This window comes from Rhagoletis pomonella, unplaced genomic scaffold, assembly GCF_013731165.1.
Source record: "Rhagoletis pomonella isolate Grant_MI unplaced genomic scaffold, Rhpom_1.0 Rhpom_scaffold_00004, whole genome shotgun sequence".
Taxonomy (NCBI): Eukaryota; Metazoa; Arthropoda; class Insecta; order Diptera; family Tephritidae; genus Rhagoletis; species Rhagoletis pomonella.
Window position 1 is genome coordinate 55,075,222 of NW_023458558.1, and position 18,410 is coordinate 55,093,631.

Consider the following 18,410-nt stretch of genomic DNA (forward strand, 5'->3'; position numbering starts at 1 on the left):
AAGACTGATTTGCTAAATAATGGTAGCTCTGACGATGAAGATTTGCTACCACCAAGTTTACAGAGCAAGGGAAAAGGACGTAGTAAAAAAACGAAGCCAGATGCAAAGAAGGAAGATACGCTTCCGAAAGCGGTTTCACCTCCAAAGAAGGCAAAAGACTCGCATGAACAGACGGATGAAAATTCACTGCAGCAAGCAGGTAGGGAACAAGCAACACATATAGATGACCTTCCCTCGGCTAGTCGCAGACGTACACGCAGTAGCGCAGCGGGGACATCTCAAGTAACACCAAGCTCTATTCCAACGGAAAATAATGCCTCGGCTAGAGGCTCGGCTAGAGGGAGAAGAGGACGCCGCGGTGCAAACAGAGGGGCTATGAATAGATCAGCAGTTGAAAATGCTATGACTATGTCACTTGCAGACTCTCTTGGTGTATTTGCTGCTATGATGAGCGGGCGGGTGAGTGGTGCTTGTGGATTACTTTAATAAATACGTTTTATAATTGCTATCATTGGCAGGCAAGACGCAACGTAATGCGTGCTCAACGCGCATATTTCGCTGAAATTGCTGCTCGCTCAACTAACGTCGACTATGTCGATTTGGTATCGAGTCCACTGCCCCGTATCGAGGGTGTTGTAAGCAAGATCTTAACCACTTAGAAATTATAATCATGCATAACATGAAGTAAATTTTATCACAACAGGTAACTGTCGACTCTGATGGGGAAGAGAGCAAATCCAGTAATAGTATTGAAATCACTGGGATAGAAACACCAAATACATCCATTGCTACCACATTGGAATGTTCTTTCGATGAAGATAATCCAGAGACATCAGTAAAGATTAAATGGGATGGCGGAAACCCCGAAATATTTCAGCTTCGTAAACATCAAAAGTTTCAGAGTATATTTACTGAAATTGCTAACCGTGAAAATACTCCGATTGATAACATAATTTTTAATATTGATAACCGTATTATTTCGCCCAGTGATACACCTGCCAGTATTAACTATAAGGTTTACGAATTCATTAGTAAGTACATGACAATGAAAAGTGATTAATTGACTATTTTTCTTGTGTTCTTAATAAGCATTAAATTAATATTTTGTAAGACTATGACTAATCTAACAAAAACCACATCAATCCAAATTCCAAACTTGTAAAAAAATTCCAAAAATTTTCGGCAAAATTACAAACTTTTTATTCAGTATTTTTACAAACATAGGTATGTAGTTTTATAGCCGATTGCAATAAAGTGCAGGTTTCAAGTTACAAAATATTGTGAATTTTCTTCCATACAAAGTATGCTCGAAAATTTTTTATGTGGAAGAAAATGCCTAGCACTGGCACCAAAGAAATAAAATTATAGTTTAAAAACTAAAACCTCGCAATTAAAATTTCCATTCGTACTGTCATCAGGTTACTATAAGAATGGACGTTTAAAGCAATTCCCATTCGTACTGTCATCAAGTATGTGCGATCAACGCATCAACGCGATTTTTTACCAACTTCAAACTTGCACTGTATTCAGGCAAATTCTGCAATCCACTTCCAAGTGAATTTCAAGCATTCAATTTTAATGACGTTGAAGCTCACTAGGAAGTGAATTGCAGAACAAACAAGAGCAAAAGAGTGAAAACTGGTCAAAATATCGTACTCCTATTACTTTGTGGAAGACTGTTAATCTGATATTTTCTCCCTTAACAGGTGGTCGTGTTCTGACAGACTTATTTGATGTTGGCACAGTGCGAAAGAAACGTGATGCTAATATAATAACGCTGAAAATTCAATCAGATTTATGGCCAAAGAAACCTCTAAAAGTTGAGCTCAACAAAACGGATAAATTAAAAATTTTATATATTAAATGTGCTGAAGAGTTAAAAATGCCGGCAGAGGACCTCGTATTGAGGTATTTAAAAATTTTTAATATATGCAGCCCAATTACATGACTTTAACATATGCACTTTGTATTTAGTTTCAATGGCGATCACTTAGGTTTTAATGAAACACCAGAAGACTTCGAATTCGAAGGAGATGAAGCCATCGATTTACGTGTTAAGAAGAAATAAATGGCTTTTCTATTAAAATAAAACATAACGCTAATACGACATTGTTACTCTTAAATTTTATATGTACTAAAAATTTGTTTCTTTGTATCTGTATCAGGGACGTGAACCGGATGAAAAATATGGTCGGTTCGGTTCAGCGGTTCGAACCGTTGTTGCACTTTTGGATTGGTTCGTCAAAGCGGTTTTTTTTGGTCTTTGAACCAGGGTTTCGGTTCGGTTCAACGGTTCGAAAAATAAAAAAATAACGCGCACATTTAAGTGTTAATTGTCAACTGCAACAACGCGCAAGGTTAAGGGTCAAGTGAGATGGGCTGCCTTTACATTTGATATTGTCACATGGTAAAAAAACATGGCAGGTATTACCAACAAAAAGAAAAAAAGTGGGTACATTTATATATTGAAAATTGGTTGAAACGAACCTTTAAACCTTTAAAGAAAGTGGTTCGGTTTTCGGTTCGGACCTAACATTTGTGGAAAATTTCGGTTCGGTTAATGGTTCAGTTAATTAATAGAAAAAAGCGGTTTTCCGGTTCAAAACCGGTTCACGTCCCTGATCTGTATACTGTTTCTTATGTTAAACGATTTTTTTAGGCTTTGAAAGTAGCATTGTAAAAACGTTGAAACAGAAGGGTAACAAACATACATTTTCGTTTAATTTATTATTTTGTTGAGCCCTTTGCATATAAAGACTGTTCTATGTACATTTATTTGGATAGCTGACGTTCAACTGAAATTTATTGCATTTAAGAGGAGCGCTGCGGCAGAATTTCCTTTATTTCTTTAAATCATTGCATCAAATATATATTTTTTTTTGTTATTTCTATTATGTTTTTAACAATTCCGAATTGCATTTGTTTATGATAAATAAGTATTTAGTTTACACAAGTTACAATTTTGCATTTGAAAAGAAAATTGTATTTTTAAAAGTGAAAGTAAAAGCAGTGACTGGAATACACACTTGTGTCTTCAAATCATGGTACAATAATTATTGTACCATGTCTTCAAATAATATTTATTCACGCTCTCGGCTTTCTGGCGTTGGAAAACTTTATACAGTTCAGAATTTGTAAATTCCTGAGCATATTTTACTGCCATGATAAATCAAGCAGCACGAGAGAGCACAACCGAGGAGGGGTGGAAAAAAAGAAGAGCGCTAGCCAAGAGAGATTGCAAGGACTACAAGCTCAAACGCTAACATCACCACATTTACCATCCCCTGCAATTCTCGCTTCTCCGTACTTCACAATAGCAAAGTGCTTTTACTCATACATTTAACCTTTCGAGAGAAAATACGAAGAAGACCAAAGTCTTAAAACTTTGCAGATTTTATGTCAGCGCAATTCGCGCACATAAGCTTCGCGTTTGTTTCGTTGCGTTCAGAAAGAGCAAGTCCTTTGTGGCAAATGGCTGTGTTCTATGTTTTGTTCATGCATAAATCTAGAAGCAAATAGTCAGCAAGCGCAAAAAATCAAGTTTTTTTGTTTGTAAATTTAGAATTACGCTTTAAATGCAATACAGTGGCAAATACAAATGTATTCGTTTTTCATTGTGTTTTATGCTAATCGAAATTATGTAAAAAAATAGAAATAAATGTTTAAATAAAAAGTATATAATAAAATATAAGTTATTTGTTAGTGGGTAAAATCAAAGGTGTTTACTTGCGATTATTAAATGGCAAATTGGGTGTGTTGTGAATGTGGCAAAGACGTAATATGTATGTACATACAACGCCAGTGTTGAAACTTTATTAGAACATATTGGCGTGCAATTTTGTGTAACTTTTCTTTTATGTAAATAAACTGCAGGGAAAAAGTGCAATCACATATCTATGTACATATTTTGAAAAAGTGATTAAACAAAATCGTGAAAGCCTGCATATTAAAGGTGATATTTAAAGCCATAGAAACGTTAAGGTAAATATGTACGCTTTATACTTTTATTTAGATTAAATCTGTATGTACATGTATACTATTTAGGCGCGTTATAGTTATTGATTGATTTCTTATTTGTACTTAAACTAGTTGACGATGCGAGATTTAAAAATTCACATACAGTAGTGTGTGTGGTAGTGGATTCGTTTTTATGTTTGGCGCAGGATGCATTTACATTGAGTATTTATAAATAGCGTAAGGTAAATAGGTAAAATATACATAGGTATGTGCACGTGTATACCCAGCCAGCAAAGAAACGTAAATTTTATCCGACAGTGCAGTCTAGTAAAATTTTTCGTATCCGGAAACGAATAGAAAACGATTACAGTTATCATTCATTTTCGTAACCGGAAAACGTTCGAAGCGTTCGAAAAAGATGATATTATTTGAAAGCAATAATTGTATATTATTTGCTCAAGCTAATCATTTGAAAGCATGCATGCGTTCGGCAGTGGCTGAGCGTGCAGCTTCCTCAAGGTCCCGGATTCGAATTCCGTCAGGCGCTTCCTAATTTTATTTTTTATTTTTTAACCATGAAAAAGAATCTGTGAAGTGCGGAAGGAAAGCGTATTGAACGAAAAATTCAATCAGACAAATTTCAGAAAAAACATCTGAAAAAGTATCGGTTTCACAAACAATTTTCGGTAGTTGTCTGTACATACGTTCCTGCCGCACACTTTAGTGGGAAAACGGATCGCCAAAGCATCCGAAAATTGAATCGGTAAACGGACAAAAATCCGCACTTCATGATTTTTTTTATTCCTTTTTCGGTTTTCAGATTTTTTGCTGGCTCTATTCGCGACTATGTATGGATGTGAGTGCATTTGATTTTTTTGGAAAAACGACTTCGATGGATACTCGAATGTTTCACCGATTAGCGCAGCGGGTCCTGGATCGGATTTAACATTATGTTCATTCTGTTCTCCGTGGATTTCACTTTTAATAAGCAAATTTGTAATTTCTTTACCATGTATTTTTCACTTTTAAACGCGAAATTTCTGTCTATTTTTAGCGCAATGATTTTATTTTATTTCTTCTTTTAATAAGTATAGTTATAATATATTTTAAAGAACGTAAAGACGTCTCTTACAATTGAAAAAATTTTATACATATTACATATTGTCGTTAGCAATTGCATTTCATGTTCAACCTATCGCGGTTTAAATGTTTATGTGAAAATACTTGAAATAAAATTAATATTAAAAACGCTTATAGAAAACTTTCTTTATGTTATTTTTAAAAACATTTACTGAAATGCTTGTTGGGTACAAACATACATTTACATACATATACATTAGTATGTGTGAGCGCTATCCGCTACTACCACATTTGTTCCACATTTTGCGTGCTTCTACTCCTCAAAGTATACAACTATTTTATTTAATGTCGATTGTCGTTTAATAAACTATAAACGTATGTAACTTCGTAGGTTAACAAAAATATTTAATAACTCTGCAGGAAATGTATCCAACTATAAGTTAATACTAAGTGAAGTCGGAATTTCAATGCTCTCACGCCCTAGGATTGTTCTATATCGAAAAAAATATACTCAAATTTTTTTTATTTTGAAATCAAAAAATATTTAGAGGTCGCTGAAAGCGCTCAAAGTTTTCCATGTAATTTATATGGGGAAACCAACTTTTCGTAGAAATGGTATGGAATTCTTGAAAATCAATACGCTGCAGGAAATGGGATTAGCTTGTAGCTAACTGTTAACTAATTAGCAGTCGACTAGTGGTAACTATTGATTAACTATTTCCTTTGACCGTAACTAACTACTTTTGAAGGGCGATGACCGCAAAATAGTGAGAATCGGTTTCCTCTGACATAAATTATAAAAAAAAAATATTTTTTCAATTTTTATTTATTTACTTATTTGGTTTATTTAATATTACATATTTGCTTATTTGTTTACTTGTTCTTTTGTAGGCGGTCTCATATTTGAATTTGATTAAAATGATAATATCAAATTTCGATCCTTATTTTATTTGTCCTGAGTACAAAAAGAATCTGCGAAGTGCGGAAAAAGTGTATTGAAAGTAATTTTTTATGAGGATATTTAAATAGAAGAGAATAGAAATAATCAGTTGGGTATTATTATTGGAAGTCTCCTGAAGATAAAAAGATAAACAGAGCTTTCCGATCAATAACTATTGATTTTTAAGAATTTAAACCGTTTCTACGTTAAAGTATTTTTTCCCCGTGGAAATTTACATGGGCTTTGAGGCTGTTCTAAATATAATTTTTTTAAACAAAAAATACGGGTATGTATTCTTTTTTTTCATTTAGAAAAGTTCTAGGGGTGAGAGCTTAACATCTTAAACATTTTTTTGGACCACCCTTATCTGTGCGCACACCATCTATGTATTTGTCGACTTCAAAGTCGCTTTCGACAGCACGAACGTAAGTTGCCTTTGTGCCGCGTTGACCGAATTTGGTATTCCCACGAAACTAGTTCGGTTGTGTAGAATGACGTTGAGCAATACCACCAGTTCCGTTAGAATTTGGAAGGACCTCTCTGAGCCGTTTGATACTAAGAATTCTTTTTGTGTGATTTCTTTAACCTGATAATGGAAAATATAATCAGAGCCGCAGAATTCAACGACATTGACATCATCGGTAATAACAAAGGCTACGTCTATTCCGCATTCTCGGAATTACGTCGAGAAGCAAAGTGCGTGGGTCTGGTGGTGAATGAAGAAAGATCCCGGCACTCACGTCACTGTTGACTGCTATAATTTCGAAAAAAAAACAAATACCGTTTATTTGGGAACCAGCAATAACACCAACAGTAAAATCATCCTCGAAACGAGGTATGAGATTCCCTCCCGACGAAGGAAAATCACATCTGACAATGCGCTTCTTGGAGCTTTACAATGAATAATACGAATGAACAGTAACGTTCCTGCTCTGGAAGGGGAAGGCCTTCTCTGCGATGAAAACACCAAGTGGAGAAGGACTTGGGGTCACGTGGAATTTCCACTTGGCATCAGTTAGCTCAAATCGCTTCGGCGGTTATAGTGTCAATTATGTACATATGTACTGTATAAGTATTAAGGATTTTCTTCGCATCGTTCGAGACCAATCGATGCTTTAAACAAGGCCGCTTACTTTTTAACGTAGCTAAGGGGGCAAAAGAAGTTTATCTGGTGTTAAATGAGGACAAGACAAAGAACTAGCTGGCAATACAAAACTAGTCATCGGACAACTTCTCTGTTATTACTTTGATGTAGTGAAGGACATTGTATTCTTAGGATCCAGCATTAACACTTAAAACAACGTTACCTTGGATATCAAACGAAGAATAACTCTTGCCAAAAGGTGATACTTTGGCCTCGGTAGGTAATTGACGAGCAGAACCATCTCAGGACGAAGAAAGGTCACGCTCTACCAATTTCTCATAATATCAGTCCTTTTATATGGCGCAGAAAAGGGAATGATATCGAACCAATGTGAGAAGGCTTTTGGCGAATTCTAGGAACAGTTCTAAGCAGGAACTTTGGTGTTGTTTGCGTGGGAAAAGGGTATCCTACGCCTCGTCCTCCATGGGTGGACAAAGAAAGCAAGGACGTCCACAAACAGAAGAGAAATTGGTGAAGTTTTTTCGTATCCGACCAACCCGAAAAACGATCTTAGTGAGGAACAATACTATGCAAGTACATATGTAAATTTGTACAAGTACAAATACTATATGTACAAATATACATATTAATATTTACCTCATTTTACACGAATGCACTTTCACACGCTGAATGTGAATGCAAAAACTGTAAAATGTAACACGTAAATAGCTCTAAGCGATGGACACAAGTAACTCAAATTTTATTACCCCCGGATACCATTTAACAAACGTCATTTCGAAGGCAAACAAAACGCGACAAAAACAAACCGGAAGTAAATAACTGAAACGAAATGGCGACTAAAAATAAAACAAACCAAGATGTCAGATATAAACCGTTGACTGCATTGCGTTTTGGGTAGCCATTTTGTTGTTTATGCCATTGTCTCTTATTTCCATGGAACAAATGCATTTTGGCGCGTCTGACCTTTGTGCATTAAAGCACAAACAAAGGGGCGAATAAAAAAAATAAAACAGCATTTTTATATGTCCCTGTACAATAGTACACCACAACAGTAATAGCAACAACAGCCTCTGAACACCACAAACAACAAGTAAACAAACAACATCGACATCAAGCTAACCAAAACAATGGCTATTGCCAACAACGTTGGAGAACAGGGAAAGAGGCACATTGCAAAGGGTCGTGAACGTAATGGCATTGCAACCGACTCAACTCCATTTGCCACTTACCATTTGGCCATTAATCGCAAACACTTTAGAGACAGCCAGGCGAGCTTCGATGCTAGCCAAGCGCGCGGGCCCCCAATGGCCGTTTACAACGTCTGGCTTTACCATCGAACATCAACTACAACGCCAACTCTGCCATTTAAGCAAACGTATCAATGTTCATTCGTATGGACGCAGTGTAGTACGAGCAGAAGGCATATCCAATGCGGGCTGCACTTTGAGAGGAATTGCCGCTTTCACTAGTAGCTACATACGTAGTGGCAAAGGCTTGCTGTGCTATTTATACATATGCCGGCCCAGCGACGATTTGAGTGGGTTGACACACACACCTATATACATACATACATTCATATCCTCGTTTAAAGTACAAAACCGCGTATCAAGATAATGCAAAACATTGTATGTGAGGTTGCATAAATTATTCTCTAGATAGTAAAAACACTCATATTTCAAAATTGTTATATTTTTTTTTATAAAGTAATCGCATTTCTGGCTAGTATATTTCAGTACGAATGGATAAGGATTGAGCTTTTGTGAGCAAATCTAAGCAGTTACGCGGTTTTGCAGAATGACGATACGCGGTTTTGTACTTTAAACGAAGATATCTACTTGCATATTTGTTTGTTGCGATTGTTTATTATTTTTGTAGTAAACTTCCAACATTCATACGTATTGATGTATGTATGTATTTACCAAACTGTACTACTATATACATATGTATATGCGTGGGGGAAGTATATAGAGAAAAATAAAATTAGTAGTGAAACAATGTGGCGCAATTTTTTGTGGGCGTGATGCCGATGCCTATAGACCAGCCATGCTCAACGTTGGCAGAACTCCATAAGCAAGTGCCAAAATTTTTCTTGCACTGGGCACCACTGGTCTACAGGCATTCATGAAAGCAAGCCTCTATGGGCAAGTTAAAACATCAATGGTAAATGTTTTTAATTCCTATATTACAAAATCCCATCGAAGAATTGCTACATATGTATGTATGTACATATGCACATTAGGGTACCTAATTTTTAGGCGAAATTTTTTTGCTCTGTGCTACTTTAAAATTTGATACTTTATAAAAAATTATGCCGTTTGAAAAAAAAATCTAAGTGTATTACACATAGTAAAATAATATAAAGTGTACCAGGTAACTGACGTCTTCATATTTGAAAGCAAAACTTGATTTTATTATTATTTTTTCTTTAATTTCTGGTGTTCGCTTTTTTCAAATCTGGCATTAACCCTTGTTTTGTTGCGTACCTCTGTCCAATTTCGGCTTAGATCCGGACTGAAAATATCAATACTACAACGCTATGTGCGCTTTTGCACAAACGGCAAGAATTTCTTGGCATTTTTTCTTTGGTTTTTTATCAAAATCAAAAAAAACATAAGTTCTCACTCAAAAGGGTTAACGTGAAAGTCTAATCAAAGAAAATTTTCCGATAATAAATTGTCAAATAAGAGTACCGGAATAGAAAGTCATTGCTCTCTGGCAGACTTTAAATTTTTTCACTATGTGTATTACAGGCTTTGCTGTTTCAAAAATTCGATTTCCTATTAAAAAAAAGACACGGGCAAATTTTTTTTTTTTCAATTCGAGTTTTAGGTATTAAGTTTTTTTTTCTGGAAAAAATTACGTGGAAAACGTGATATTATTCAGAGCACATCCAAGTAAAACCTGAATCACACATGTACATAGCCATGAGTAGTATTTTCAGGGCCATCTGTCATTCAATAGTGGGCCATAGTACTTCGAATATTTGTTCGTTCGTTTCATATTGCAGAAATTCGTATCATTCTTTATATTAGCTTAAATCCTGGTATTAGTTTTCCTTCGTGTCATGGTACGTAATAATATTGATAATGGTACTGGTAACTGTAGTGGTAATGGTGTAATGTTAATGGTAGTAGTAATCGTGATGGTAATGTTAATGGTAATGGTAATGGTAATGGTTATGTTATTAGTAATGGTGATGGTAGTGGTAATGGTAATTGTAATTATAATGGGAATGGTAATGGTGTCTGTCTTCGTATTCGTGTTTGTCTTTGTATTATTTTCTGCCTGGGTGATGGTAGTGGTAGGGGTAATGGTAATGGCATTTGTAATTTTATGATAATGGTAATGGTATCTGTCTTTCTATACTGTACGTACTGGTACTCGTGTTTGTGCAAGGGTTCCTCCTCGTGTTCGGATATGTATTTGTATTTCTCTTCATGCCTTTGTATCTCCCGGCTAGTCTTCGTATTTGTCCTTGTTTTCGTGTTTATGTTCATCGTATTCGCCTTCATCTTCGTTTTGATCTTCATGTTCATCTTCGTATTCGTTTCGTCTTTGGGGTCTTCCTCGGCCTCGTGTTCATGTTCGCATTCGTTTTCGTAACCGTCTTGGTTTTCGTGTTCCTCCTCGTGTCTTCGAGTTCGCCTTCGAATTCGTCCCTGTATTTATTTTTAAGTTGGTCGTCTTCGTCCTCGAGCATGGCTTGGTGTTCATTTTCCTGTTGGTTCTCTTGTCCCTATTTGTCTACGTATTAGTGTTCGTCTTTGTATTCGTCTTCGCATTTGTGTTCGTCTTGTTATTTGCCTCAGAATTTATCTTCATTTTGATCTTCGTGCTCGTCTTAAAGCTTAAACAGACGGCAGCGTTGATCGGGATTAACTGAAAATGAATTCGGATCAACTGCAGTTAATTCTCGAGTTGATCCGGATCAACGCTGCTGTCTGTTTAAGCTCTCAGCCTTTTTCTTCGTATTCCTCTTCGGTTTCGTATTCTTCTTCGTACCCGTCTTTTTCTTTTTATTAGTCAAAATAATATAATTAAACTTTTGTCACTTTCTGTTGGATTTATGTATGTGCATACATATCAAGGTTGTTGCGAATATTCGCATTCGCATTCGCAACCGCGGAGCTTCCGCATTAATTTTAACATTCGCATTCGCAAATATAAATACGGATCTTTTGCGAATGCGAATATTGAAGGGACCGAAAATTACAGTTATTTTTTTACGAGTTAAACTTGGCCAAATATTTTTTATTCCGAAATAAAGGTACTTTCCGGATAATAAACAAACCGCTTATCCAAATTAAACAAGTTTGGTATCCAATGAAAGAGGACTGAAAAAGCTTTAAAACTGAAATGTCTAAAGGAGGAGAGCCAAACACTGAAAAATATTTCAATAAAAAATGTTAATAAATTACCATAGAACAAACGTTGGGTCAGGTATGTAATTACATGAATTTCTTTAGTATTAAGTTATAAAAAAATATAAAGAGAGGTGGTAGCCTTCATTCGTTATTTCTGTTTAAAAGCTATTTCAGTCATCTTTCATATGACACCAAATTTGTTTAATTTGGATAAGCGGTTTCTTTATTATCCGGAAAGGACGTTTATTTCGCAATAAAAAATATTAGGCCAAATTTAACTCTGAAAAAATAACTGTTAATTTCGGTCTTGGAATATTGTGCAAGTGCACAGACGTATATCTAACCAGCCACAGAAGAAAGCATTAAAATGAGTTACAAAAACTAAACTCGAAAAACGCTGATGACGTGACAGGTTCTCCAAATTCCGAAACAACCAAGAGAATGAGAATGAAGAATTCCTTGGAAAAAAACTTTGTTTAAACAACGACTGTGCTATGATGCTAGATTGTGAAGATGAAAGTCAGAATGATACATCCGACATTTGCACCCAAAATGAAATTCTCAAAAAGTAATTATTGCACCGCAATAAAAAAACTAAATATAGCTGAACTGAACTCTCAACTGGTGCAGTGTCGATCGAAGAGAATTTACAATTTTGCCAGGTTTCAAGTTTCTCAAGTTTGTCGCCTCGAGCGAGTAGTTATATAGAGGAGCAGGTTAGATTTACGACCCATCAAAAAGTTTTTATTAAGTACAATGTTCCCATTTTTAAATTCAAGTACTAAAAAATCATTCAGTCTTATCATGAGTTTAATTTTCCCCGAACCGGTTAACTTTTCACTTTTGGTTTTCATGTACATATTTACTTTCGGGCAAAACTCAGGATAAGGCAGATTATTAAAAATTATTAACCTTTCCATTTCTTATTTACCTAAATCACCTAATTTACCCATCTAAATTATTTCTTAAAAATACATGACAACCGAATTCGCATCCGCATTTGCGGATGTTAGCTTTTAAACATCCGCATCCGCATTCGCATCCGCGGATGTCTCAAATTCTACATTCACAACATCCCTAGTACAAACATATGTATGTGTACCAATATTACCTTAAAATGCTATGAAGGATGGTGGCTGACAGGCGTCCGTGTTCGAATGCGATCAAAATGGAATGCCGCGCTAATTTTTGACACCTTTTGCCGAACCCTCAAACAGCGAGCTGTGTTGAGGGGAAATTTGGCTAATTCGTTATAATAATTGGCGGGAAATATAATGCAATTATTTATATGGTCATATTCGTATGTATGTCCATATCGGTGTGTGCACGCACATTAACAGTAAATCCCTTTCAGAGTTTGGTTTAGGCTAGTGGCCTAAACATAACTTAAATTTTCGAATTTATAAAGGCTATTCAACTGGTTTATCTTATTTTATCATTGCAATTTTGTTTTGAAAATGTGGCTATTATTTTATTGCTAAATGGGAATAATTAAAAAGAATTACACCTTTTTTGGCACTTTTATTTTTCTATTTGGAAGAATCGGCTCATGGGAGAAAAGGCAGCAAAATGAATTTTTTTAAATTTTATATGTCCCTTTTTGAACTTTGGCTATTATCAGATTAAAGCACTGTATAGGTTAAGCGCTTGTTCAATATTCTAATAATTTACAAAGTTTTTAAGTAATAAAATCGATGACTTAAGTTGATTATAGCTTTTTTAATGTTATTCTTAACATTTGCATCCGCACTCGCATTCGCAAAAATGTGACATTCGAAACATGCCTATTCCACTCTACATAAAAAATGTTAACTACAAAATCTGAGCATGACAACCATACCGAAACATAAGACATATTCTATGTCAGAATCGAGTAATCTTTTAATTTTGAACATGGGAAAATCGCCATATAAATATTTACTATACAGCGTGGCGACGAATAACTGTTACCCAGGTTTTTTTGAGAAATAAAAGGGTCCTTTATAGATTTTGCGAAAAAAGTATTTTATTGTTAATTTTCCACAGATTTTACTTTAGTTGTATTAATTAGTTTTTAATCTTTAATCCTTATTTACATTTGCCAGCAGTGTAAACTTTGAGAGAAAAGTTCATTTGGCACGCAGGTCCTCGTCAGTTAATTTATTCCATATCTTCTGTAACCATAGGCTAATTTTATCCATTTTGAGTCCATTATACTCCCCCTTCTGTCCAACATAAGGCCTCATACTCAAAAATCGAATAGACTCGGAACTGGTGACTAGGATGGCAATTCATTCGACCAATCTTATACAGTCTTTTTCCTTTTTGTACTTTTTTTATACAAAGCCTAAGAAAAAATACACCTGAAAAAGACTTGCGTGCCGAATGAACTTTTCCCTCAAAATTTAAACTGCTGGCAAATGTAAATAATGATTAAAATTTAAAAACCAATTAATGCAACTAAAGTAAAATCTGTGGAAAATTAACAATAAAATACTTTTTTCGCAAAAACTATAAAGCAACCTTTTATTTCTCAAAAAAAAACCTGGGTAGCAGTTATTCGTCGCCACGCTGTACATATCGTCGTTTGAAGTACAAAACCGCGTATCAAGAAAATGCAAAACCTCGTATGTGAAGTTGTCCAAATTTTATAGGAGAAAGTAAAACATGTCTCATTTAAAAACGGTTCTCTCTTTTATCCCTAATTATATCTTCTTATGTCTAAGTATCGATATTTAGTAAGAATGAATAAGGGCTCGATGCCGGGAGCTCCGGCGAGCAAATATTTTTTTTTGGCACAAATGTCAGTGACGAGGTTTTGCTGAACCACGATATGCGGTTTTGTACCATGGTGAAACGAATACAGTCTTGCATATAAACAGGCATTTATACTCTCATCGATTTGATTTTCTTTCTACATAAAACAATATACAAGTCCCTGCAAAAAATTGTGCGACTTATCTCTAAAGAGAGTATTCCGAGATTACTCTCAATCGGGTACAATTGGGCATTAATTAGTCCCAACTAGTCTCATACGGGTACTAATGGGGGTCAATTAGTCTCGACTCATCCCTTGTGGGTATAATTGGAGATCAATTAGTCCCCAACTCATCTCTAACGGGTACTATTAACGATTTAATGATATGTACGCTTTTAGTCAATGAAATATCATGTGCGGCGTTGGCACACAGAGAGAGTATTCGCCTAATAAAACTGAGCACCCCGGTTCCAATCACAGCTGGCGAAAATTTTTATTTTTATTTTTTAAAAGTGACTAGTCGCTTTTTATACCCGTTCGGGTATAAAGGTGAACAATTAGTCTTTTCATAGGACATGCCCGAACAAAAGCGATCAGTTCATTCCATATAAAGAGATCAAAAGTGGTATTAGTCGCATGCTCCTTTGCGATTGCTCCCGGAATCATCCCGGATTAGTCCCATTTTTTGCAGGGGTAGAACAAGAAATGTTGTCAATATATGTACATATATACATACATGGGTATTTATACAAACGTACATACAGACTCCGCAATTTTTACTGAAAAGGCCTTGCAGCTCAACATTCTATTTTCATTTAAGAACGAAATACATCTGTATGTAAGTAATTGTGTGAGTGTAAGCATTTCCCATTTATCAAAGAAACTTTCTGCTGTTAAAAAAAAATGACTGTTAAGTTTTTCTTTTTCTTTGTAACGTTGCTGCCACTTGAAATGGGAGTATTCGAATACATCGAAGTGATTCTAACGGTAATGGGTTTACTCAAGGAAAGGAGTAAAGTTGCTGGGCAAATAGATTTTCTATGATAAATATACAAAATATACGTACAACATACCTAAATACAAATAAATCGATGACTGCAGGCAACACGTGCATATGTATGCACATTAGGGTGGTCCAAATCGAATGTGAAAAGTAAAGTCGGAATTTTTATGCTCTCACCCCCTAGGATTGTTCTATACCGAACAAATATACCCCAATTTTTTATTTTGAAATTAAAAAAAATATTTAGAGCGTTCAAAATTTTCCATGTATTGTATATGGGAAAAAATTACTTTTCGTAGAAAGTGTTTATAATTCTTGAAAATAAATATTTATCGACCGGGAAACTCTGTTTCTCTTCAGGAGATTCCCAATAATAATACCCAACTATTTACTTACCAATTTTTTTTTATAGTAACTATATTTTATAGGTCCGCCAAAACCCCCGAGAAGATGCAATGGCGGGATAAATAAAAAATCTTTAGCATTAAAAATGGTTAAATAAACAATTGGGTATTGCTATTGGAAGTATCCTGAAGAGAACCAGAGTTTTCCGATAGAAAAATATTGATTTTCAAGGATTCCATTACCAGTTCTACGAAAAGTTATTTTTTCCCCATTTCATAAAATAAATACATGGAAAACTTTGAACGCTTTGAGCGACCTCTAAATATTTTTTGACTTCAAAATAAAAAAATGGGGTAATAAAATTCCGACTTTACTTATTTTGGACCACCCTAATGTACATATGTGTGATAGATAGATATATATGAGGCTTCGTGTGTTCATGCAATATACACATGAAGTCATTTTCTTCTCGAATGTGATTTCTTTTAATGGTTGCGACCTGAATGCACGCACTCTGCCATCAGTTGCAGCATTCCCGGTAGTAAAATTGACAATATTAACCTCAGTCCAGAATAAATTTATTTATAACAAGCCATACAAATTCGATGCTAATATATTATTAAATCTGATTAAAAAGTTGATACTCTAAATACATTTCTTTAGGCTTGCAATTTAACTGTATTTACCAAGATCATTTATCTCTTTGAGGAAATCCTTTCCGAGATGCTTGGCTTGCTGCGTCCTGTACCAGAATCTAGCTTGAGCAGTATGTTGCCATGCAAGCTGATTTATGGCATCTCATCTTTCACTTACGCACAACTCCGTCTAAATACAGTCCAGTGCAGAGGTGAATGGTTACATTTCTTGCCAGCTTTTCGCAATAATTCAATACAACAATTTTAATTTCGGGTTTATAATTTCCGTCAGGGTTTTTTTGGATTTCCGACCAATGTGCGACGACGTAAAATAATTTTTGCTTTACTGACAAGTCGCTAGGAAAGTAGAAATTTATTTGCGGAACTCGTGTGGATGTGAAATCACCAAAAAACTTTGTTTGGTTTTCTTTTAAACCACAATACAACAGTTATTTTAGTGTCTCAACTAAGTTATTTCCAGATAAAAGCAACAAAAACACTGAGCAAATGTCAGGGGCCCACATAGAGAATTAGGAGATTGTCCTTTGTGATACGCTATTCAGAACGGCACCGAAAACTTAATCGGTGAAACGCCCCAAGCCGATTGTGTAAATAATTAGGAATTCGGCTAACCTCAATGACCCAAAGCTTCTTGGTGCTATTAGGATTGTGAAAGCCAAAGTACTTCAACCTTAGCCTCACAGACGCTGGGCAGCTAAGAAGGTAGAGTTGAGGGGATTCCAACTCGTTATCTTCCAGGCAATTGCGACAGAGGGGTCAGGTAAAGTGTTTAGCTGTACTGCATGAATACCGATTGGACAGTGACTCGTTAAAACTCCCACCAAGAGTTAGATCTGCGGCTTTGTAAGTGTGAGGAGTGCCCTCAAGTGCCGCCGATTGTCGCTTGTTCATCGTCGTCCAGAAGGACCTTGTAATCACCCATGTTCTGGTCTTCGCCCAGCGTTCTCTGAGCTGACACGAGGTGCATCTATCTAAGAGTGTAGCACATGTCATCAACGGCAGCCCCAGCTGTCACTTATTCGGCAATAACAATTCAAGGGGGCACCATTCCTAGCCAATTCGTCAGCCTCCCAGTTCGCCGCCATGTCGCTGTGACCCGGCACCCAATGAGCCTAATACAGAAGTATTACGATGCAACTGAGAGAAAGTGTAGTGAACCAAAACTAGAGCGCCCCGCCAACGCACTTAAGGACCTGCTAACAGCCTGGATATCAGAATAAATGCTCACCTCCCTGACTGACATCGCACTCCTGAGCAGTGAGCGCCTCTTTAATAGCAGCCACTTTCGCCTGAAACACACAGCAGTAGTCCGGAAACCTAAACCTAGTTTTGATGGAAAGCTCTCGACAGAAGCCCCCACTACAAACCCTGCCGACCAGTTTCGACCAACCATGAAGAAATTCACTGCTCCCCTCCGCAGAATCGCCAATATAAGGTGGTCTGTAGTGCTCCAATTGCTTAGCTAGTGTAGCTTTTCAAGTGAGTCCGACCAGACTAAAGCTCCACAAAACATAATAGGCTTAACTACAGTCTCGTAGAGCTAATAGAACACGTTGGGCGAAACACCCCTTCTCTTTGCCATAGCTTCCCTCAGAAGTATTACGTAACTGATGAAGTACTGATGCTCAAGTACTTGACCTTCTAAGATTGCTGCAAGCACTGATCACCATCACAGGGAAGGACAACGTCGGGGATTTTATACTCAACAGTGAACAAGACCAGTTCTATCTTACTGGGATTGACGACGAGGCTACTTCTGGCCGCACAGTAAGTAAACATGATAAGGTACAGTTTGGTCAGTTCATAAAGCGTATCCAAGTATTTAACTTTTACTTTTTAAATTACGCAGCACCAGTGTGGTCTCTGGGGACTAGTAGGACGCAGTGGATGAAGCTGCAGACGACGCAAAACACCGCACTACGGACAGCGACTGGATGCCTTCTGATGTCGCCAGAACACCACCTGCACGACGAGGCGAAAATGCTCCCGATAAAGGAGCACAACACAATGCTCTGCAAGCAGTTTCTTGTTGGGAGCCATAGACGTGGCCACCCAATTAGACAACTGCTTGCAGAAGAGCCCTCACCAAGGCACGTCAGGAGGCATCTCTACGAACTGACGGACGAAATCCAGAGGTTCATTAAATAACCTCTGGACCCGTCAGCTTATCGACAGGCCCTGAGCGGCATTCACAGGGAGTCAGTCTCGAGTTATGTAGACTCC

The 18,410-nt window shown here is 36.4% G+C and overlaps 2 protein-coding genes across 2 annotated transcripts in view; both read left to right on the forward strand.

Annotated features, from left to right (window-relative positions):
- Positions 1 to 2,068, forward strand: part of LOC118738269 (uncharacterized protein CG4449) — a 44,660-nt gene extending 42,592 nt beyond the window's left edge. Inside the window, exons 2-6 of the mRNA XM_036469194.1 lie at positions 4 to 459; positions 519 to 635; positions 704 to 1,031; positions 1,707 to 1,908; positions 1,975 to 2,068. Of these exons, the coding sequence (XP_036325087.1) occupies positions 4 to 459; positions 519 to 635; positions 704 to 1,031; positions 1,707 to 1,908; positions 1,975 to 2,068 (1,197 nt within the window). The remainder of the gene's footprint in view (positions 1 to 3; positions 460 to 518; positions 636 to 703; positions 1,032 to 1,706; positions 1,909 to 1,974) is intronic.
- A 484-nt stretch (positions 2,069 to 2,552) lies between these two features.
- The window catches only part of LOC118737825 (endoplasmic reticulum aminopeptidase 2), an 84,608-nt gene continuing 68,750 nt past the window's right edge, over positions 2,553 to 18,410 (forward strand). Inside the window, exon 1 of the mRNA XM_036468603.1 lies at positions 2,553 to 3,981. The gene's annotated coding sequence lies outside the window, so the exon portion shown is untranslated. The remainder of the gene's footprint in view (positions 3,982 to 18,410) is intronic.